The sequence below is a fragment of the Thunnus albacares genome, chromosome 6 (assembly GCF_914725855.1).
Source record: "Thunnus albacares chromosome 6, fThuAlb1.1, whole genome shotgun sequence".
In the NCBI taxonomy this organism is placed as follows: Eukaryota; Metazoa; Chordata; class Actinopteri; order Scombriformes; family Scombridae; genus Thunnus; species Thunnus albacares.
In genome coordinates this window covers 18169285-18191493 of record NC_058111.1, presented here as the reverse complement: position 1 = coordinate 18191493, position 22209 = coordinate 18169285, and the positions used below count along the sequence as shown (strand labels likewise).

General features: G+C 38.5%; 2 protein-coding genes, 1 long non-coding RNA gene and 1 other non-coding gene across 8 annotated transcripts; 3 read left to right on the top strand and 1 right to left on the bottom strand.

Moving 5' to 3' along the window:
- Positions 1 to 1853: 1853 nt before the first annotated feature.
- On the top strand, positions 1854 to 9579 carry nipsnap2 (nipsnap homolog 2). The gene is made up of 10 exons (XM_044354736.1): positions 1854 to 1982; positions 2646 to 2785; positions 3156 to 3201; positions 3766 to 3860; positions 4281 to 4351; positions 4453 to 4593; positions 6023 to 6054; positions 7307 to 7401; positions 8275 to 8358; positions 8552 to 9579. The coding sequence occupies exons 1-10, from the start codon at positions 1891 to 1893 to the stop codon at positions 8614 to 8616; spliced, it is 861 nt and encodes a 286-aa protein (XP_044210671.1). The 5' UTR covers positions 1854 to 1890; the 3' UTR covers positions 8617 to 9579.
- On the bottom strand, positions 8812 to 14497 carry psph (phosphoserine phosphatase). Its single transcript, XM_044354737.1, has 6 exons — positions 14371 to 14497; positions 12947 to 13090; positions 12673 to 12807; positions 11417 to 11562; positions 11048 to 11196; positions 8812 to 10140 (listed from the first exon to the last, which is right to left on the bottom strand). The coding sequence occupies exons 1-6, from the start codon at positions 14433 to 14435 to the stop codon at positions 10030 to 10032; spliced, it is 750 nt and encodes a 249-aa protein (XP_044210672.1). The 5' UTR covers positions 14436 to 14497; the 3' UTR covers positions 8812 to 10029.
- Positions 14498 to 17013: 2516 nt separating this feature from the next.
- LOC122984360 lies at positions 17014 to 22174 on the top strand. 5 transcript variants are annotated; one of them, XR_006403869.1, is made up of 8 exons: positions 17018 to 17567; positions 19483 to 19555; positions 19753 to 19929; positions 20305 to 20384; positions 20541 to 20606; positions 21504 to 21586; positions 21887 to 21955; positions 22046 to 22174. It is a non-coding gene; the product is annotated as an uncharacterized LOC122984360 (long non-coding RNA). The 5 variants fall into 5 exon arrangements; XR_006403868.1 differs by having other exon boundaries at positions 17014 to 17567; positions 19488 to 19929; XR_006403867.1 differs by having other exon boundaries at positions 17014 to 17567; positions 19483 to 19929.
- On the top strand, positions 20636 to 20776 carry LOC122984780. Its single transcript, XR_006403993.1, has one exon. It is a non-coding gene; the product is annotated as a small nucleolar RNA SNORA15 (small nucleolar RNA).
- Positions 22175 to 22209: the final 35 nt, after the last annotated feature.

Below are 22209 nucleotides of genomic sequence, written 5' to 3'. Positions count from 1 at the left end.
TGCATCAAGGCTGTACAATAGTGTGCAGGGCATTTAAAATGTCTGCTGTGAAAAAAGTCTTAATCTTAGTATAATGTAAGTTGTTTTCTTAATCAGCAATGAAATGAGAGAGGTATCTTTCACTATTACGCATAGATGCTACCTCTGTAGATATTACATTAGCTGTTCAAATATGGCAAAATTCTTGAAAGATTTGGAAAACTACAGTATTGTTCACAAGTTTTAGGCACTAAAAGTAAAGCAGTAAACAGAGGAAACCTAAATCAAATCAATATTTGGTGTGAGCAAACTTTGCCTTTATAACAGCATTCATTTTGTGATCCATGATATTGGGCTATACAAATACTACTGACTTAACAAATAAAAAACATAAAATACAAGATATTTATCTGAATGTGGAGTTTTTATTTTGTGTCATTCTACGATAGTTTAAATCCTCTTCTGGATTGTATTGGGCGTTTTTTCTCCACTGAAGACATTTTGACAGATGAATCCTCCACTAATGCACCAGAAAAACATGGATGCCATTTATCAGGGTTTAGAAAAGCACATGTGTAAATAACTAAGATTAATGATAGCTCGATTTCATTTAGCTATCACACTGTCTCTGTTTACTTGGACACTTATTGGTATGTTATTAGTAACACCTGTGCTTTTCCTACTATGAAAAGTTAAATGTCTGCTGTGTGAGCCTATTAGAAGAAGTCTACATATATCTGGCCAGCCTTTATTTTCCTTACATGCTTCCTTGTTCCTTTCTATAATTGTGCTTTTTATGTACTTATTTAGTTTATTCATTAATTTATTTTGTCATTATGCAGGCTAGTATACCCTATTATCATACTTGTATGTTATTTACTGTATGAAGTGAGAACGCTACAGGAAGTCATTCCTGCCAGCTGCCATCAGTCTGTACAGTGACTCTGTCATGACTCTGTCATGAGAGGCGACTGACAGTGAAGACAGACTGCTCACCTGGACTATTATTTATTTATTACATTATCCATCACATCTGTCATAGTTCAGATTCATCTGTATATAATCTTTCAATCTATACTCTTTGTCTTTATATACTGTTACATATGTATAAACTTTGTGTAAATTATTCATCTTTCAATGTACACTTAATTCTAACATCCACGGACAAGCATGCACTTTACAACCACATCTATATTCACCTGACTTGCACTAATGTACAGTGTACTATACCATAGCATTTTAACATCATTGAACATACTCAGTAAATAGTATAGTATAAACATTACAATACTAAGGCTATATATATGATCTGACTTGTGGATTGTAAAAACAAAAAAAGTTGTGTAAAATACTGTGTGTGCAGAAGTAAATTTTCTAGTAGGTGTAGCTGTCGTTTGTATATGTGTATGTTAGATAGGTGCAGTAGTGCATCTATCTATCTATCTATCTATCTATCTATCTATCTATCTATCTATCTATCTATCTATCTATCATATCATCATAATAAAGATCCTGTGTGAAATCTTGCACTAATAATAAGGCTGTAAAACTGTTAATGAGTGTATTTTTTAAATGTCTTTTTTTAAACTAGTCTGTTGTTTTATTTATACATTCATTCATTGTTTTATTATTTATCCTTTTTTCTTATTTTTCTCTTCTATATGTGTTGTTTGTTAACCCTAGCATTTTGTTCAAAGAATGTACCTTGTTCTTTATGGTACTCAGTAAAAGTTAAACAAAAATAAATAAAAAAAAATATTTTTAAAAAAGGCTCTCAACCTGACATACATACTTATATACATACATACATACTTAAATAAAGTAAATAAATAAATGATGCTGTGATGATGCCTCCCCCTGCTGGTCAGAGGACGTTACAGCTCTGCTCTGTGTGCAGCAGCCCAGTTGAAGATGGCGACTGGAGTCCTTCAGAGAGTGAGCGGAGGTTTGGGTCGGGCTAAGAGCAGGGCCCACACGGCCGGACAGCTCGTCGTTTGGAGCAGGTCTGCTAGTTATCAGTGTGCATGTTCAGTTTTGGTCTCTGGGGGGTCCGGTGTAGGCTGTGTTGGTTATGTTTTAAAGATGTTTTTCATTTCAGCAGTGGCTACGGTGAGCCTGGGCAAGCTAGCCCGTGTGACTGCTAGCCAGTCCTCAGTGGCCTTCAGCAGTAACTTACATGAAAACTGCACCTTTAATATGATTTATCCCGGGATTTGTGGCATTAACTGTGCTTGTGTTTACTGGTGAAAGTGGAAAAGTACAAGTTTCTTTTATATTTTGCTGCGGAGCATCTCAAATCTCAAGGTCAATCTGGTAACAGTTACTTTATTGAACATATTGATACCTGCCTATGTCTCAGGTGCTACAAGCCTTACACTATTAGATACCGAGAGATGGTTGATACTGATGTATTTCATATGCATCAGTATCACTGTGTATGTCCTATATACAGCAGAGGTGCTGACATTTCAAGTTCAGTCTGTATTATGAATGGAGCACTGCAAACTTAGTGCGTTGTCCTTCAATTTCTGTGCAGATTTCATCAGATACAGTATCAGGTTGAGAGATTAGACAGTCAGTCTTGCAATGAGCTTCATGCTGGTCATTAAAACGAGACTTTCATCCAGCTGTTGTTCATCATCACAACAACTCATCTTTGTTTGCAGGGGGTTTGCAACATCAGGCAGCAGAGACAGACAGGACAGCTGGTTCAAGTCACTGTTTGTGAGGAAAGTTGATCCCAGGAAAGATGCACACTCAAACCTGCTGACCAAAAATGAGGAGAGTAATCTCTACAAAATTCAGTGTAAGTTGACCTTACAAGATTTATACTTAAAAAATAAATTAGGGCTGAACAATTGTGATTAATTTAACTGATATTGCAATTGCGATATGATTTGCAATATTAGAGGGAATGATCATTTTCATTGAAAAACATATTAATTATGGTGTGATTTGAGGGGGGTCTGTAGAATATGAGGATGTCTCTGCAGCATGACAATATTTAATTTAAAATGGTGTTTTGGCACAGAGTTCACCCTTATCAAATATTGCGCCTTCTGCAGTAGGCCATATTGCAGTTTTGATAGAAATTTTGATTAATTGTTCAGCCCTTAAATAAACTATCTATCTTGAAATGACGATGAGATTTATTTTAAATACAACTTTCTTTTCAGTCCATAATGTGAAGCCGGAGTGCCTGGACTCATACAACAAACTCTGGTGAGTGTTGCTGTACAATACGGTCTAATCTAGTGTGTGTAAAGTCGTTAACTTACATAGATAGATAAGATAAGATAAGGGAAATTAAAATATTATGCAGTCAACAATGAGGTAAAAAAGGTAAAAGAAACAAATTCTATTATATTCTAAATTATATACAACAACTCAATAAACTAACTCAAATATCTAGGTCAGCAGCAGTAGTGATAGCAGTAGTAGAAGTGTGAGACCAGGTCGACTGAGTACAGCAGTCTATTCCTGTGAGGTGATTGACAGGCTGGCGTGACTTCAGTCCTTCAAAGACCAACCTTGCTCATACCTAAGATGACTGGAGGCCATCTATTTGTATATGGGGACTAATATGGGGCCTGCAACATTAGACAGAAGACATGTGACTGGAAGACACGTGACTGTGATTAAGATTTTGTTGTTTCAAAGTAAATTTCTACTCATCTATAGATTTAAATTCAATGTCCTACAGCCCAGTTATCTGTGGATATGCTGTGCTGTATTTCAGTTTTGGTTTAAATGTCGTTCAGTGAAGATATTTCTCATTCGTCACAGCGAGGATGTTTTGCCCTCCATCCATGCCGATAAGTACTACCCCTGTGAGCTGGTGGGCACCTGGAATACCTGGTATGGAGAACAGGACCAGGCTGGTAGGATTACTAATATCTGCAGTATAACAGGTCTTTTATATAATCAGTGTTATAAGAAGGTGTCCCAGTTGTACAGTGAAATGCTGAATTATTGGCTTGACAGTTTGTTTAAAAAAGCAGACTTATCCATTAAGTTAGACATCCATGACAAATTATTATTGTTAATAATTAGTCTAACATAAGCTGAATATAAATAATAGTGATTCTGATGGATGTTTTGATTTCTAGATGCTCATTTTTAAACCTACTGGAAAAAAGAAAAGAGGCGTATGTTTCAGTAAATGTCTGTCCTGTATTTATCCAAACTTCTCACAAAGGGATATTTATGTCAAAGGCTATAAGATTGACATCTTGATGTTTTTACAGTATTAAAACTTAACTATCCTGTGTCCTGTAAAAGTTCTTATATTTCTTCCTCAGTTCATCTGTGGCGTTACAGAGGTGGATACCCAGCTCTGACAGAGGTGATGAACAAGCTCAGGCAGAACAAGGTAAAGACCCCTTCGCGTACATCTTGTTAATACTTCAGTGATGCGCTAACAAAGCTGTCAGTCGAAGTAAAGCTTATTGATTATTGTCTGTTCACCGGCAGGAGTTCACAGATTACAGGAAGGAGCGAGGTAAGATGCTGTTGTCTCGCAGGAACCAGCTTCTGCTGGAGTTCAGCTTCTGGAACGAGCCAGTGCCCAGAGAGGGACCCAACATCTATGAACTCAGGTCCTACCAGCTCAGGGTGAGTGCGAGAGCAGCAGGTTATCTCATCTTTAGTGGCACTATAGATCTTTGTGTGTGCAATCCAAACTTTTTTTTATTGATACCGATTCTGATACCTCAACTATTTGCTGATACCAAGTACTGATCTCTTTCCCCACATCTAAAACCTGGATGCCTCACTGCGTCATTAGAATCATTTTTATGTAAAGTAACATGAGGCCATGGATTGTAAAGTTGCTAAAATAGTCCACTGTGACTGCATGAATTTAAATAATAGTGGAAACACTGAATTTTATAATAACATTGATAAATTTAATATGGATCAGTCACGTCATGGCAGATGCGATACAATTAAAAAGGTCCATATTTGTCCTAATACTGATCCAGTGTGACAGATCAGACCATTCCTAGTTTTAGACGGTAAGCTCCAGTGTGTAGCAGCGTATATTAAGTTAATCACTCTTCATTTATACACTGCAAAACTGCTTTTTCGCAAAAGAGCTTAGAGAATTTGGGGAATCATTAAACAGTTAACAGCATAACCAGGTCTACTCGAAACCTGCAGGGCAATGTTTCATGTAAAATCAACTTTTTAAGTATGATATTAGAGACAAATGTTTTGTAAACGTTCATCCAGGGAAAGCTGGTCACTCTGTTTTTGTATCATCATAACTTGACACGTTTGTATATATTCACCAGATGCTAACCGGTGCAAACACCATCAGTCATCTGAGGCTTCAGGGCTGCTGGTCAGAAAGGAAGAACGTTACTCTTTCACTTTTCCAGCTCACGTTATCTCTATTTAAACTAATAATCTTTCAGTCACATGCTTACCTTCCATGACCTCTAAATTACCTCTGCGCTCGCAAAACTCCTGTCAGACATGTAATGATCTCGTGTCTTCAGCTTTCAACAGTCATCATTTGTACTATTTTTTTCGACTGCAGCCCTCCGTACACAGTTTTTATCTACTTATGGCCTCATGGGTGAAATCTGCAATCCAATGGCACATGATTGTAGCCTGAATAAATGGTTAAACTGAAAGCAGTCTTAGTTCTGCTACATAATGCTTGACACACACCCTGCCAGCTCCTGCAGATTAAGTCGTTCTTTCTAATCTGAAAAGCAAAACTGTCTCTAGGTCAGCGCTCCCTTTGACACGTGATGAATGCAAGCTATTATCCCTCATCACACACTGAGATTACATTGCAGAAACAGCGGGGCGTTTGTTGTCTTAAGCACCAGAGAATGATTGAAGAAGCCTTTGGGTGTTGTTATTATTACAGTTTGTCTCCACGATGACAAAATACCTGCATTACGTCTTTACCATTTATTTGTGTTAATTCGTTTTCTCTGGAAAGAAAGTGTGATATCCATCTCAAGTTTGGAACGCTCTGAATTATATATGTTTTATTGTAATAAAGTCTATTGTGTTTTCTTTCTTCCAGCCAGGAACCATGATCGAGTGGGGTAATTACTGGTAAGGCAGCCTGAACTCATTTGATTCACTGAACTGTGATTACAGAACAGTTGCACTACATGAAACCTCTCTCCTCATGCTGTCATTAATAAGAGTTATTCCACAGAGAGGGTCTATTCTGAAGCTGCACTGTCATGCTCTCGAGCCAAGACTCAAATTTGAGGGGAGATTTAAGTACACTACAAATGTGTGTGCATAATAGTTCAGTATAATGAGCCTGGAAAAGATCCATGACTCGGGCCGACAGAGTCAACGGGTCAACACTTATCAGTTTGTGCAATGCAGCTGATTGCAATTGATTAAAATGAAGACATGAGCTTTCTGCACACACCTTAGTTTTCTGCATACTTTTTTTTTCAATCTGATAGCACTGCGATAGATTTCTTTGTTGGTTTTTGTACTTGTCTGACCAGTTTTGCAACGAGTGCCACGTTTGACTTGCAAGTGATTTCCAGTGTTTCTAAAATGTCTCCTGGCTTTGTAGTCGTCAAACTGTCAAGTCTTGTGTGTCTTTTTCCAGTCAACAGATCATCATGATCACCATCATGTGCATTATTTTATATGTGAAACCTTTAATAATATCCAGTTGCTTTTCTCCTTTGAGACTTCATGGTTCCCGCCTTCCTATATGTGATATAAATAATCATCTTTGACAAAAAAGACCAATGCTTAGGTCATTCTTTTCCCAAAAACAGTTCTCTTATGTTTGTGTTTATGCTTACTTCAACCAACCTTTGTTTGAACAAACCTCTATAGTTGTGCACATTATGCCAGAAAAGCAATTTAAGGTAATTTCAATATAATTTATTTAGTTGAAGGCTTAAACTCCTACTTCAAGTTACAACAACATGAAACTTTATAGTTTTGTATCCAGACAGTGATTATAATTTGAATAAGTAAATGTTTACTTTGAGGAGAGCATAATGGATTTAGAACACCAGTCTGCTCATTTCACATGGACTTGGCAAGTGTTGAGGTTCATAAATGTGCATACAGTAAGCCATGGTGTCACATCTTTTGGTTGGATGTGATGTTGCAATGCATAATCATTTCTGTGGAAGACAAATGTCGTCCAGCTTATGTTAACAAAACAGACAAAATCCTATTGTGTAAAGTCAAAACAGTTCAAATTCAAAGGGATGTTGAAATTCCTTCTTTGAACACAGGTCAGATGTTTTAAGCGTGGTCTTGTGCCAGATGAAGTCTCAGTGTTTTTGGCCTGTGTTGTGACTGAAGTTGTTCGTGTCTGCAGGGCCAGGGCCATTGGATATCGCCAGCACAACAGAGAAGCTGTGGGAGGGTTTTTCTCACAGATCGGCAATCTCTACATGGTTCATCACCTCTGGGGTAATTTCAGCTTCGTACAAAAGTACAGAAAAATAAAGTTGAACTTGATCTTCATTTATCAAGTAAAAATGCCAAACATTTCAAAGTTCCAGCTTCTCAAATTTAAGAATTTGCTTCTTTTCTTTGTTTTATATTATTGTAAATTATTGTAAAAATCTAACAATTTAGATTTTAAGTTGCACTAAATGATATTTTTGTACAAACAACAGATCAAATGGCTACTAATGTGAACAGGGTCGTTCCTAGTGACAAACCCACAGATAATCACCTGACTGCAGTTCCTCTCAGCTTTACTGAGCGTTTTAGTTTCTCTTAGTTCCTTGTTGTGGTTTTAAGGCACGCAACTTTACTGTTTCGTTCACTGTCACCTGCATAGTCTTTATGATCAAGAAAGCTCTGATAAACCCAGTGTGCGTGACCTGCCCAGCACCAAACAAGCAGACAGAACAAGTTAGACTAGCTGGTGAACTTAATGGAGCATTCAGCAGTTGAAAAGCCAGGGTTCCTTAAGGAGGTGGTGGAGAGCAAAACAGAGCTAAAAGGAGTGAATATTGGTCTTCTGTTCAGCTGGTGGACACAAATGCAACTCAAAATGAATACTAAGGTTTCTCCATGTCTGCTCGATATGTAAATAGGCAACTGTTTGCTAAAACTTTCACTATAGTGCCTTTATTTAGGGTCCTAATATGTATTCACAACTGAATTCTGCTGCATCCAAGTGTCTAAAGCTTCAATTTTTAATTTATCACTGAAGTGATAAATAGTTACCAGATTAACTGATAATAAAATCATGCAAAACAACATCTGGCTTGTAGAGAAGTGACTCCATTTACTCTGAGCAGTGCTGTAATAAGTGTGATTTAATGATTTCAGCTTACAAAGACCTTCAGTCCAGAGAAGACACACGGAACGGCGCCTGGCAGCAGGAGGGCTGGGACGAGGTGGTGTATTATACAGGTGAGCAAAAAAAAACAACCCTGTTCCACAAACAAAGTTGTTATGCAGTCTCATAATAGGTGTTTTTATTGACCTTCACCTGGTTTGTCTTGAGTAACAGGATATTGAGCCGTTCAGATCAATTTCTAAAAGACCTTTAAACTGTGCGGACAGAGAAACATATTGAGCTGCTTGCTTTTTGTTTTTTCTCCAGTTCCTCTTATTCAGCATATGGATTCCAGGATCATGATCCCAACAAAGGCTTCCCCGCTGCAGTGAAACAAGAAAACCACCCGGAAGCTGAAAACCTTTCGAATGTTACATCCATCCAGAGCATCACTATCATGGTTTCAACCTCCTGTCAGTGCTGCCAAACCACATCCTATCTCTGTTACTGTCTTTGTATTATTATTATTATAATTATCATTTCAAAATGTCACTAGAACACTCCATTTTCTTTTTTTTCTGGAGCAGGATGAGTAAATTTGGCTAATTGAAACCTCCTGATGCTTCATTATGTCCAACGTCCCGTGCCACATTAAAACTGGTCCATGAAGAGAGCTCGTCTCCAGGTTTAGAACCAAAGTTACTTGAAAAGAAGCAGCTGTATGATGTGTACGTGTGAGGACAGACAGGACAACAATACTGCTGAAGCTCATTGCACAATGCAGGGGCTATTTATTTATTTTAATGTAAATTTGGAGTACGTGTTATCTGTTTTAGGTGTGCTGAGAAATGTTAGCCTCACCATTGCTGAGTGAAGGGAGAAAGCCTCTGTTTATTCATGGGAACACAGCGCTAACTCTTGATGAAAACCTCACAATTTTATAATTGAGCTCTGTTATAAACCTTATATCATTTTTTTCTGCAAACTCCTCCTTTCAGTTGCTTTTTGTGGATGTTTAGGTTTCCCTGTCATGGTAATGTTGATGTTTCATGGTGCTGTGTTTGTAACTTTGGCTTCTACTTTTTCTCTTGTGAAGACAGCATGCCTGGTTTTAAAAACAGTTTTTATCGATCATGTTTTAATGGGGCATAATGATCCTGTACGAAAACGTGTTATCTTATCAGTGAATGAGTGAATCTGGCACTCAGAGGGCAGTCATGCTGCTACATATTGTAATATCAGATTTTATCGTTAAAGGAAGCATGTTTATCTTGTCTTTTTGTTCATCAGTTCATAGAGAACAGCATAGAGGGAAGGACAAGAACACCAACACAGATTAAAGTAGTTCAAACAGCTTTCTTGACAGCATGTTGTTGTGTTTAATGCTGATCTTTACAGGACTGAAGTCACCACACTCAATGACATGTCCGGTTACAGTTTTTAACACCCATACAGAATTAAAAACATTTCTATCGCTCATTGCACATACCATAATATGCAGGAGTTGTATTAGCTTACCTAAAGTCTTTGATGCAAAAAGTGCAAAAACACTAAAATCGTCTTTCTAACCTCCACATAAGACGGTGTTTGGTTATTTTTTTTAGTATCTTCTAGTATAAAAATCAAGAGGGCAACAGCTTCATGAAGGTAAAATTGGTCTCTCTAGTGTAAACATTTTCATTCATTATAAAAATCTATTGACAGAGTCTAAAGGGAGAAAACGTGCACTGGATAAAACCATCAGAGGCACACCTTTAGGTGCAAATATAAAATGTTAAAATTAGTAACAGTACTCTTTTAGCATCTTAGATCTTCTCCAGTTCCTTCAGGAGCTCTCCAAAGCTTGTGACGTACCACGAACTCCTGTCCTTAACCTGCGGCCTGACGACATTGCCGCCAAATCCAATGAAGGCACTCTGCAGGGGGAAAGAAATACACTGTTACCACACTGTATTTCCAATATTTAAATTTTGTCATTTGCCAAAATGCAGATATATGCTATACTTATTTTTCAAGGACACAGTATTAACCATCCATCAAACATACATGTGTGAACTTAAAATGCACAATATGCAATTTTCTGCCGCTATGGGGTCTCTCGCTCAAAACAATAACAAAAGAGTTTCATGACATTGTGAAGTGTGGGATCATGGGAGTTGTTGTCTTCAGTCAACATTGCCATCATTGCAGTCAACTTCTGCCACTTAGGATTACTTCAGTGTTAATTGTTCAGGATGATTTTACTGGGAGCCGAATTATCCGCAGAGGTCTCTTCATCTCCAAAACAAACAGACCCGATGATTAAAACCAGTAAAAACACTGAATAAATATCAGTGTTTCTCCCACGCTGTTTGGTGGACACAGGACGTCCAGAGGGGGTATGAGCTGAGCTGAGCTGCTGCTAACGTTTGCTCAGCTTGTTTCTCTGATAACTTACAATCCAAACATCCAATGACTAAAATCCTTCATCTGGCTAAAAGATAGTTGAAAACAACCAAGATCTAAAAAGTGTATCGTAAAAATGTGGCTTAAAATTGCATAAAAAGTAAATTTATGACAGCTTCTGGTGGACAACCACAACACTGATGTATGCGCGAAGGGGATATGACGCCTGACAGACGACCAAATGAAACTGACAGTAAACTTTATTAAAATTACAGATTTCTCTGTTGGAAACATTCGGGATAACATAAGTACCCAACTCAACAAAATATATAAACATAGGTCTAGTTGTTTTAAGTTTTAATGTTTTAATGCAGAAAAGTTACATATTGGGCCTTTAAATGTGGAGACAATTACATATGATGCGATATAAACACTTACAGCAGGAGGGCAGGCCTCTAGATCAGTGGCTCCATCTCCAATCATCACCACAGTCTTGAAGCCGAACTGTTCCTTCAGCATGCTGATGACCTTTCCTTTTCCACCACTCTCAGCTGTCGGCTGACTCTCATCAAAACCAGCATACTCTCCTAAACAAAGACACGTTTAATTTAGCTCTGTAGTATGGCAGCTTCTCACAACAACATGACGTAAGTATTGGGAAAAATGTTGAGATGACGAAGGAGAAGATTTGATTTCAGATTAATACATTTTGACATCGGGTAGACAAATCAAGTCTTGTTAATCCACACAGACACAGATTGTGATGCTCCGGTCTAGAAATTCACAAAAACAGACTCCACTTCTTACCATTGAAGTAGAACTTGAGCCGGTTGGCATAAACATGGTGCAGAGGAATGTTTAGCTGAGTGGCCACATGTTCAACAATGCAGCGGAAGCCGCCTGAAATGAGGAACACCTTGATGTTGCGCTGGTGAAGATGGTCCACAAGCTCCCTGCATAAAGACAAATGGCCAGTTACCATCACTTAATTTAGAGGGATGCGGTTTTTGTTTACTTTTTTGTCTAGTAGGCCGTGGTAAAATCTCATTTCAGATATATTAGGATAATAAAGCGCATTAACTCCCAGTACACTGTCTGCTATGTCAGCAGCTATGATAGTTTCATGGATATTCCAGCAATTTAGTATTGAATTTCCCTAAAAGGGACTCACCGAGAGACATATTAAAAACAAAAGTGATGCAGCAGAGATGCAGCGATAATCTATCTTTTAGTCCCTGGTACGTGCCAAGCTACATAAACACTGGGTCCTACAATTCCCATAATGCAACTAAAAAGCAACTTTCATCCATCCTCCCTTCCAATATCTTTTCCTTAGTGTATTCAAGTCTAAAACGAATATCACCATCACAACTCTACTGTCCACATTTGAATAACAGCAAACATTGCTAAAAAAAATCTGAAAAGAAATCTCCCTCCAGAGCCACACATCATACTACAGTTTTCACAGACTGAATAGTAGTCCTCACAATAAATAAACTGAGTGTTCCTGTACAGAAAATGGGGTAAAATAAAGCTGCAACTAACAATTACCTTCATTAGCAATTAATTAGCCAACATTTTCTCAATTAATCATTTTAGTTTGATGTGTATTAAATATCGAAAAATAGTGAAAAATGCTCAAAAAGCTCACAGCGATGTTCCTCAAATGTCTTGTTTTATCTAATTAACAGTACAAAATCTTAAGATATTCAGTTTACTATCATATGACACAGAAAAGCTTCAAATCCTCACATCTAAGCAGCTACAATGAGCACATTTTTAGCCTTTTTGCTTAAAATTGACTAAAGCAATTATTTTATTATCAACCGAGTTGCTGATTCATTTTCTGCCAGTCGATTAATCGTAAATACAAAACAAATTTTGGGCTCATAGTGAAACTGAATCTCCACAATAATTAACATGCAGACTGGCATTCACATTGATAAATGTTTTTATAAATATAGTGAATCTAGTCTTACGAGGCTCCACCTTTTGCTTCCCAGTGTTAATGTATTGTGTGGAATATGACGTAACTTGTCTCAAACTGGATTCTTCACATTTACCTGATACCTGGAGTCAGCTGGGGTGGATGGTCTGTAATCAGCTTGTTCACTTGTTCTCTGGAACATCGGATGATGGAGAGACGCTCAGTCAGGGCTGTTTTAAATGTCATTGAGCCACCCATGGCTTTGCGAGTCCTGAAATGTGAAAATAGCGAGAAATGGCATAATATTTAAAACAAGTCCAGTGATATAAGAATATTTAATAAAACTGTATTTTTCTGTGCATACGTTTTCCCCCCTTATTTAATGTGATGTTGACAGCATGTGCACATACATTTCAGTGACTGCATCCCCCACACCGCAGAATTTGGCAAGTTCATCAATGCCTTCTTCTTTGATGACCGTGCTGTCCACATCGAAACAGACAGCTTCTGCTCTCCGGAAGAGTTCTTTTGTCTGCGACAGTGTTGTCATTGTGCTAAGAAAATAAGAGTACAGTTAGTATGAGATGCTCAGAAACAACTGCAGCATTTCAGCTGTCTTAAAACAACAGTCAGGTGCCCATATGAACATTGAAAGAGGTTTTCCTCGCTGAAAACATTCTTCCTGTTCATACTGGCTATTGAAGGATCCCCTTCAAATGTACTTTCATTGTAAGGGGATGGGGGCCAAAATCCAGTGTGTCCACACAGTCATTTCGTGCAAAAAGGCATTTAAAAGTTTATCTGAAGTTTATCTGAAACTCAGCAGTTTGAGTTATTAAGTCTTAGGTCTTTTTAAGTCTCTCTAGCATCAAATTCCCTCTTTGTGTTTCCTCGGACAGTGTTTCCCTGTTGTGCTGCGGTGGAAGTATAGTTAATACAAAGAAAGAGGGACTTTGCACAGGAGAACTGTGGATTTTGTCCCCCATTGCTTACATTATGAGTGCATTAGGGATCTTTTAATGGCCAGTATGAACAGGAGGAATGCTTGCAGTAAGAAAACCCTGTTTCAATGTTCATTAGAGCACATGACTCTTGTTTTTTAAGACAGACTGGTTGCACAGATTTCAAGCTAAAACACATCAGACATGTCATGGCAACATTAGGAAGTCATCTGCAGGGAAATCTAATTATCATTGGGAGAGTGCCGAGCTGAGCTTGTCGGTTAAACATGATGTCTGTGATTTTGCCCCGCAGCAACCAGATTTCATTGTGTAACTAAGCCCTGTATGCAGTGGATGTCTTATGCCCAGTGAAGCAGCAAACACATCTATTGGCTGAAATACCTATGTGTTAACGTTTCTGCATCGACAGAGCTCATCTCAAATAAACACTGGACATGTGTGCCAAAAAATGCGTTATATAAAGACGAAACAAAGCTAAAAAAGACCATAAGAGAAGCCGTTATTGACATCATCTGCCCGTGTTGCGTCACCCAGGCACACTACTCAGGACCGTCCGGGTCTGGCAAACCCCCAAAACGGACGTGAAGACGATAAAACTTGGTGAAACGCCCAGCCTCTGCATGTTTGCTGTCCCTCGGTAAACGGTAAATCACTGCTGCAAACGACTGGCATTGAATATATCACGACTTTACGTTAAGAATAACCGCTAGCAGGGGACGTTACCTGTCCGGTGCAAACAATTTTGCTTGATTTTAGCGATATTCACACACACTGCTCAACTGTCGAACATGTGAAACTACTCATCCAGCAACGCCAGGCTAAATTTATTCGAAAGCAGGTTAAAAATGTTGAAGTTATCCTGTGGTACTTACCGGTAAAGACAGCTCTGATAAGGCACTAACAGCTTCAGCTTTAGCCGACCTCTCAATGGGTTCATCGAAGAGGAAGAGGAGCGCTGGATGCTCCACCAATCAGAGGAAAGCCGGTGAGAGCCCGCCCACCGCCTGCTGGCTCTGCTCCATGGCAACAGCAACGGTTAACTAACGGCTAATTTGTACATACTACAGTGAAGTGGTGCTAAATTTTATCGGTTGTCCCCACAATAGTTGTATTAAAGTGGGTTTACTGTTATTAAAGCGGAAATCCCGGCTCCAACTGGACGATAAACCCCCCCTAGAGTTGAGTCAGGCCTGATTTATAAAGGCTTACTGACTCCAAAATTGGGTCAGTTCCCAGCAGCATTCAGCGCAATCTCAATTATTCTCTCTCTCACATTTTTTGTCTCTACACCTCAAGGATGGGTTCACAATTTTTCAAGTCTGTCTTTAAAAAAATAGTCAGGTGCCCAAATGAACACTGACAGGTTTTTCTTGCCATAGTCATTCCTGCTGTTCATACTGGCCATAGAAGATTCCTTCATAAAGCACTTACAATGAAAGGGATGGGAGCCTCCACAAGCCTCCCTTTGTGCAAAAATATATTTAAAGTTTATCTGAAGCTACATGACGCTTCAGTCGTCCAAATGAGTGAAAAATCCAGTAGATATCTTTAAACGTTACAGTCTTTTTGGTGCCAAAGTTCCTCTTTTTGTTCCTTCCACTGCAGCTCAACAGGGAAACACAAGGGGGGAATGTGATGCTAAACACCGTAAATGTGGCAGATATCCAGATATTGACATGACTAACTCAGACTGCTAAAGCTTCATATAAGCTTCAGATAAACTTTTAAATGCATTTTTGCACAAGATGACTATGTGGACACACTGTGGATTTTGGCCCCCGTCACTTACAATGAAAGCACATTTGGGATCTTTTAATAGCCAGTATGAACAAGAAGAATGATTACTGTTAGGAAAACCTCTTTCAGTGTTTATATGGGCACCTGACTGTTGTCTTAAGACAGACTAGAAAAATTGAGAACCTATCCTTTAATTGTTGAAAAGACATTTTTTCAATTTATTTCTTTAAAAATAAACTAGTCTGGTGCTCATCATCCTCATGCATAGAGGTGGATGAGGCTAAAACTTCAGTTGTTCATTTATCTCTTTGTACTTATGGGGTCAATTAAACACAAATTATTTTTTTCTAACATTGTAATCAGTAGGTGATTTGATAACTTTTAAAAGGGGAGGTGGCCCAATAGGACTGCAGGATTATCACATACACATACACGTTTCTTTTTAATAGAACTGCTATTACGCTAAATACATATTTTGTGTAGGCCTATTCTTTTCTGGATGTGGACATTTTAATAATGCTTATTTTTCAAAACACACCATAGTTTTGATGGTATAAACTTTCAGGGGTTGTCAACCTTCTGATTATTTAAAAATCTCCAAGGGCCACCTTCCCAAATAAGTAAGAAAAAAAAAACATGACAAAAAAGTAGAAAAAATAAACTGGGCTATACGTATGTTATGCCCATAATGACAAAAATAAACATTGTGCTTATTCTGCAGTGAGACACTAGGGCTTTCTTCTGGGAAATAATGAGATCAGGTCATGGTGGAATGGGTGGGGGGCTGACATGCAGAGAAGCATTTAAAGTTGCTTTCAGTTTGATCCTTGCCTTTGATTTTGTGACAGTAACAATGGAAAACCCTGACTCATAGAAATAGGCTGTGGTGAAAGGTAACAGAAATTTGATTGCCTGTTTTGACAGAGAGGGATATTGACTGGCAGCCAGTCTCCATAATGAAGCAAGGTCAACTTGTGTGAGCTGAAGCTTCAGGCTGCCGTCTGCTGATAGTTCCATCAGTTCATTTTCCAACACAGTGGACAGAGCCATGTCTTTTGAAGCAGGAGCCACAGAGAAAGGGTCCAAAGTCCAAAGGTTTCCATGTTGTGGGTCTTCTGGGAAGTAGTCTGGAAACTTTCCTGACAACTGAGTCAAATGATGGGTTACAGCACTTGGACATGTTGACATGAGGAGAGGCTTCCAAAGTTTTACTTAGGAGTGAAAACATGTCAAATCATCCCTCCTTGACTCTTCTGTTACAAAGAATATGTTTTTTCTTGAAGCCTTCAATTCTGTCTGAAAACCAAAAATCTTGTGCCTTGCATTGATGTATTGAGCTGATCTGACTGGCCAAATATATCTGATCAGTAGGCTAGTTTTGCACAAAAGTTACCATTGGTGTAATGCTCTGCAAGAGGGGAGTGCTGCTCTTCCAGAAATGTGTGCACTTCTTTTCTCGGTTCAAAAAGGCGATTAAGCACACATCCTGTTGAAAACCACCTTACTTCAATCTGGCACCAGAGCTGAAAATGATTTGCATCAAGTCTTTCACACAGAGCAGCAAAACAACTTGAGTTGAGTGCATTTTTCTTATTAGCGTTAACAGTCACATTCATGAATTCATGCAGTTCTTGTGACCTCTGTTTAGACCTCCCCATGTAAAAAAAAAAAAACAAAAAACGGTGCGTCCTCTTGACGTCTGGCGCCCTCTCTTGAATCTGTTTGACAACACTACAATGTATTCCTGTCATTGATGCAGCGCCGTCTACACGGTATTTCAAGGCCTTTTTCGGTGGAGTAATCATCAGGGCAGCAGTACATTCCGTTATCTGCTGTTATTCTGATGGGAAGCTCTTTGCAAAACAGTAGATCCTTGCGATGGTTACTGTTCCTGCAGTATCTTACAAAAACTAACAATAAAGCGGCACTGCTAACGTCAGTCAACTCGACTAGCTGTATCACAAAATATGGGACTGCCTTTATTACTTCCACAAGTTGGTGACTCTCGGCGCATATGCACAGCGTTGGGCAAAATAAGCTCCTCTGAGGTCGTAAAGGGTTGCTAGCTACGAGGAGCGACCACATAGCTAGCTGTCAAAGTGGCTTTTGACTGAGTTGTTAATGTTGGTAATGTTGTGATGACTTTCTGTTGTGTCTGAAGCCCGTCCCTTTTCCTTGGGAAAGATTCTTTCGTTTTCCCAACGCATCCCGGGTGTTTTGTGCTTAAGTGTCATGCTGGAGCTTCAATGGTTTTAGCGCCTCATTTGACAGGATTCATTCAACATACTCTGCTTTCGGCTCAGCATCACTGCCTGCCATTATGAATCCAAATGTAATGTATTCAGACTTATATTTGCTCACCACACGCTTTGGAGCTTTTACTGGCGCAGGGTTGTCTCCCACATCACTTTTTCCTTTCAAACACTGATCCATTTTGTGTCGCTGCATCCAACGTTAGCTAGCTAACAGGGCCTCTAACGTTACCTGTCCTGATTAGTGGTGATATTCAAACGTAACTGGTTATTAAAATTATGCATTTTAACTTGACGTTTTTTCTTAAATTTATGTGCATTCTTGGGTACATTTAGATTTAAAAATAACTAGCTTTTTTAATTACAAAAAATAATAATTCTTAATTTCAATCTAACCATTTGGTAGTGCTATAGTACCACTGCCTCTGCGGCCCACTAGATGGCGCTCTCTGTGAATGGCTGCCTTAAAGAACCAGTGTATAAGATTTAGTGGCATCCAGCGGTGAGGTTGCAGATTGCAACCAACTGAATACTCCTCCCCTCTCCCTCCCCTTCCAAGCTTATGTATTTTCAGCAGCACAGACACTACTGAATAATGAGAGAAACATTATAGAAATATTATAATACTGCAGGCAGCAGCATGTCTCTATGATCCTCTCACTCTTCCGCGACTACACGCTGCTACTTGTCACTTTGATCCTGAGGGTGACACTACTCTATAGAGTATATAGGCTACAATATAGTATAGAATTAAGTATTTATAGTATCTAGCTTAGAGAATATTATAGATCTAAGACAAACTGACAAAAGGGCAGGACTGAGAGAAAAAGGTGTAACTACAAATCCGTCTGTTCCTTCAGCACCACTGGATTTATCAATACACAGCACAGTTAGGCTACTGATATTTCAGAGCCATGATTGGGGCCATAGATTCTAACTTGCATAAACCCCAAAAGATCAATGAATCAGGCAGACTAGACTAATATATTAAACTATATAACCCCTCTGCCCTTGCACTCTCTCTTCTACCTGGGGATGGAGAAGGGGAATGGCAGGTTAAAAGGGGGGAAGCATTTTGGTCATTTTGCTAACAAGTGGGATGACAACCCCCCCCCCCACCCCCCCTCAAATCGCCTACTGCTAATGCAAAAAGTGTCCCAATTGCAGGAGCCAAATCAGTAGTCAGTCATGAGGAGAGGCACTGAAGTAAAGATACAAGAGATCAAGGAAAGATAATGTAATTCTAAAATAAATAAATATGTAAATACACTCAAATACAGATGCATCCAAAAATAATAACAGTATAAGCATTTTTCATTTTGGACTTCAACCAAGAGGATTCATGTTTGGTTTTTTTTGCAATATTGCAGTATTTAGTCTATGTTCATCTTGGAATAATTAAATACTTTTAAAAACACACCCCCCAAAAAAATGTATGACAAACTAGAAATATAACCAACCTACAATGAATAGGTATTCATACAACAGTTCATATTGGAGCTAGTCAACTTGCAGGACTATAACAACAACAACAATAATAATAATGATGATGATGATAATAATAATAAGAAGAAGAAGAAGAGTTAACATGAAAAGCCTTCCTGAATAGAGAGGTTTTTAGGCCTTTTTCAAAGGCTACATACACGTAGAGCAGAAATACTAGATATTCTATACTAGAAAAGAATTCTAGATAATGAGATTATATGGGAAAGTTGAAATGCATAATCAAATCTGAAATTATGATGAGATGGCAGAATCAGTGAGATAATAAAAAGACTGGACTGATTTTTTTAAGTATTCAAATGAAAGATGGAATACGAAAGTCTTTATACTTTAAGATTGGGTACACGTTTAAACAGTACTTTCTTTTTAAATTAAGCCAAAAAAGGCAGATGTGATTACTGTGACCAACAATAAGCTCTTGAGATGGTTTGCCAAAGTTTGATTTTAAAAAAAATTCTTCAAACCAATCTAAAAGCATATCACATTCTCCAGTCCAGAAGGTGGCGGTAATGCGCTTGATGCTGTTTCCAATGCCATCAAGAGGAAGAGGGATCGCGTGTAGATGGTAACCCTAGATTTGCGCAACTCTCGCGTGATTTGTAGGCGTTTGTCATTGTACAAAATTATTATGTTTTATGATGATGATAAAACTTTGGCTAGTGTCTGGTTAGGTTTAGGCACAAAAACACTTGGTAATGGTTAGGGAAAGATCATGGTTTGGGGTTAAAATGGTCACTCTCGCGAGATCCTTTGCAAATTTAGGGTTACCATCTGGACACGAACGGGAAGTGGAAGAGGAGGAGGAGGAAGAAGGAGGCAACGAAGCGAACTCTCGAAGCCGGTGGTGAGGAGCAAGTTGATCCTCAGTGAACATAAGATGTCGTCGACGTTTGTTGTAAAACCTTATCTGAGTCCAAAGGGAGCGAGCAAGGGGATAATGTGAGTTTTCATACATGCATGTCAGAATAATTACCTTTTTCTAGCATGCGTTAGCTTGCTTTAGCTTTAGCATGCTTTGAAACGCATGTGGTGCAACACGTGTAGAAGTGTTGGTTATAGTTTTTTAATCAGATAGTATTGAACTGAGCTTTGTCTATTTAACACTACGATGCTTATGCTGGTTATTAACCAGCTCGTACGGACCTGAGAGCAGGAACATGTGATTAGGATGGATTGTTTCAATACTACCTTAAGTTATGACAGTCTTAAAACTTACCTGGAAAAATTACAGAACCATTTTAGTGGAATTATGCTCTCAATGATTAATTACTTGTGTACCTTTTTTTTGTTTTGTTTTTGTGACCATACCTCCAGATGACACTAGAGGCCTGAACTCCAACCTGCTCATAATGGAGGATATCCCGTCCAGAGACACAGACCTTCATGTTGCAGAGGTGAGAAGGAGCAGATATCCAGTGTATCTTTATCACATAGGTTTCTCATTATACGGGAAGGTACACATTAAACAATTCCTTGTCAAGTCAGCAAAATGACGAGCAGAGGCACATGTGTTCAGAGTTTAATTGCTGTGAATATGTTTCTCTCTGAAGGTCTCATGCCTTCTCTGAAGACAAGATGGTTGACCTTTACAGGGCCAAGAGAAGAAAAATGGAGAGGTAACTAATTTAATAACATGTATTTAAATGCATGGCCGAATTCTGTTTTACTCTTGAAATAGTAAATGCAGTCAGACACCATGCTAAATTATAGTTTTCACACACTGACTCAACAACAGGATGAGAGCACTTGTTATGTGGCTCATCCTTATGTCAGAGTGAATACAGCAACATGTGATTAGCATGAATATGTGACACTTTTAGGGCTGCAACTAATGATTATTTTCATTATCAATTAATCTGGCGGTTATTTTCTTGATTTTAATCGATTAGTTGTTTGGTACATAAAATGTCAGAAAATGGTGAAAAACATCAACCATGTTTTCCCAAAGCCCAAGGTGATGTCCTTAAATGTTTTGTTTTGTCCTGACCAACAGTCCACAACCCAAAGATATTCAGTTTACTGTCATAGAAGACTAAAGAAACAAGAAAATGTTCACATTTAAAAAGCTGAAATTAAAGAATTTCCTCTTAAAAAATGACTCAAAATAGTTGACAACCAATCTATTAATCGATTAATCGGTGCAGCTCTAGACACTTTGCACGTGATTCTGTCTTGCAAGGCTGCAACTGATTAAAATTTTCATTGATAAGTAAGGCAACCAAATTCTACTAGATATTTTGGTCAATTAATAGTTTAGTCGGCAACAAATGTCCATCACAAGTCCACTTTATTAACTGTTGAAACAGAAAATCTTTGCATTTGTGAAGATAAATTCTTTACTTGATGATAAATTACTAAAAATGACAGAAGTTCAGCACCGTTTTACTTCTTTAGAGGTGAACTCTGGTGTGTGTCTCTCTCTGTTATATTTCTTGCGTATGTTTAAACAACCTATAACAATATGTTATCAGGCAATTCAGCTTATAGACTCTTTTATTCCTGTTTCGTCCCAGGACATTAAGACATATAATTATGGACCCAGAGAAAAGAGGCTGCCAGGACTGATCTCCAGGCTGTGAAGAATGGCCTGAGGATGGTATGTTTGTACAAACACTGTCATACAAAGACATGCAACATAATTATTGTTCATGAAAATATAAAAGTTGCCACTCAGGCATGGCAGAATTCTGTACCAGCTCTTTGTGGTGGATACAGTCAGACACCATGCAAAAGTCTCGCCTCATTCCTACTAAATGACTGGATGAGTGCTTGCCTCAGCCTCACCCAACTGTACGGGAACGAGTACAATTATACACTCTGAAATTGAAGACACTGCTCTGCCAGCATTCCTGTTAGTCTCGTATTAATTACTCTCGCCTGTTAAATGCTTCAGCAGATCCAACAGCCATTCTGAAGCAGGACTGTGGAAAAACTATCACAGGGGGAAAAAACTCCTTCACTCTCGGTAAGAACATTAAAATGAACGATCATTTAAACTAATGGCACGCTTTGTGATGTGTTTAACAGATTTTTCTCTTTTCTTTTTCACCCACAGCACTGTGATGGAAATGAAAGCAGAATGTTGTTCTAACAGAGCTGCTGTCTGCCTTCTGATGATTGTTTATACTTGAAGATGTGAATGTATCTCATTCCTTTTTTTTGGTAATAAACTTGTAACTCTGTTCATAATGGGTCATGTGTATTTGATTTCTAAGTTAA

Bases quoted from the DNA above. Each gene is read 5' to 3' on its own strand.
- nipsnap2 (XM_044354736.1), top strand. From the start codon at position 1,891: ATGGCGACTGGAGTCCTTCAGAGAGTGAGCGGAGGTTTGGGTCGGGCT. The intron at 4,594-6,022 runs GTGAGTGCGAGA...TCTTTCTTCCAG, and splicing joins TCAGGTCCTACCAGCTCAGG to CCAGGAACCATGATCGAGTG. The intron at 7,402-8,274 runs GTAATTTCAGCT...TAATGATTTCAG, and splicing joins CATGGTTCATCACCTCTGGG to CTTACAAAGACCTTCAGTCC.
- psph (XM_044354737.1), bottom strand. From the start codon at position 14,435: ATGAACCCATTGAGAGGTCGGCTAAAGCTGAAGCTGTTAGTGCCTTAT. The intron at 12,808-12,946 runs GTATGTGCACAT...TTCACATTTCAG, and splicing joins GGGGATGCAGTCACTGAAAT to GACTCGCAAAGCCATGGGTG. The intron at 10,141-11,047 runs GTAAGTGTTTAT...TTCCCCCTGCAG, and splicing joins TAGAGGCCTGCCCTCCTGCT to AGTGCCTTCATTGGATTTGG.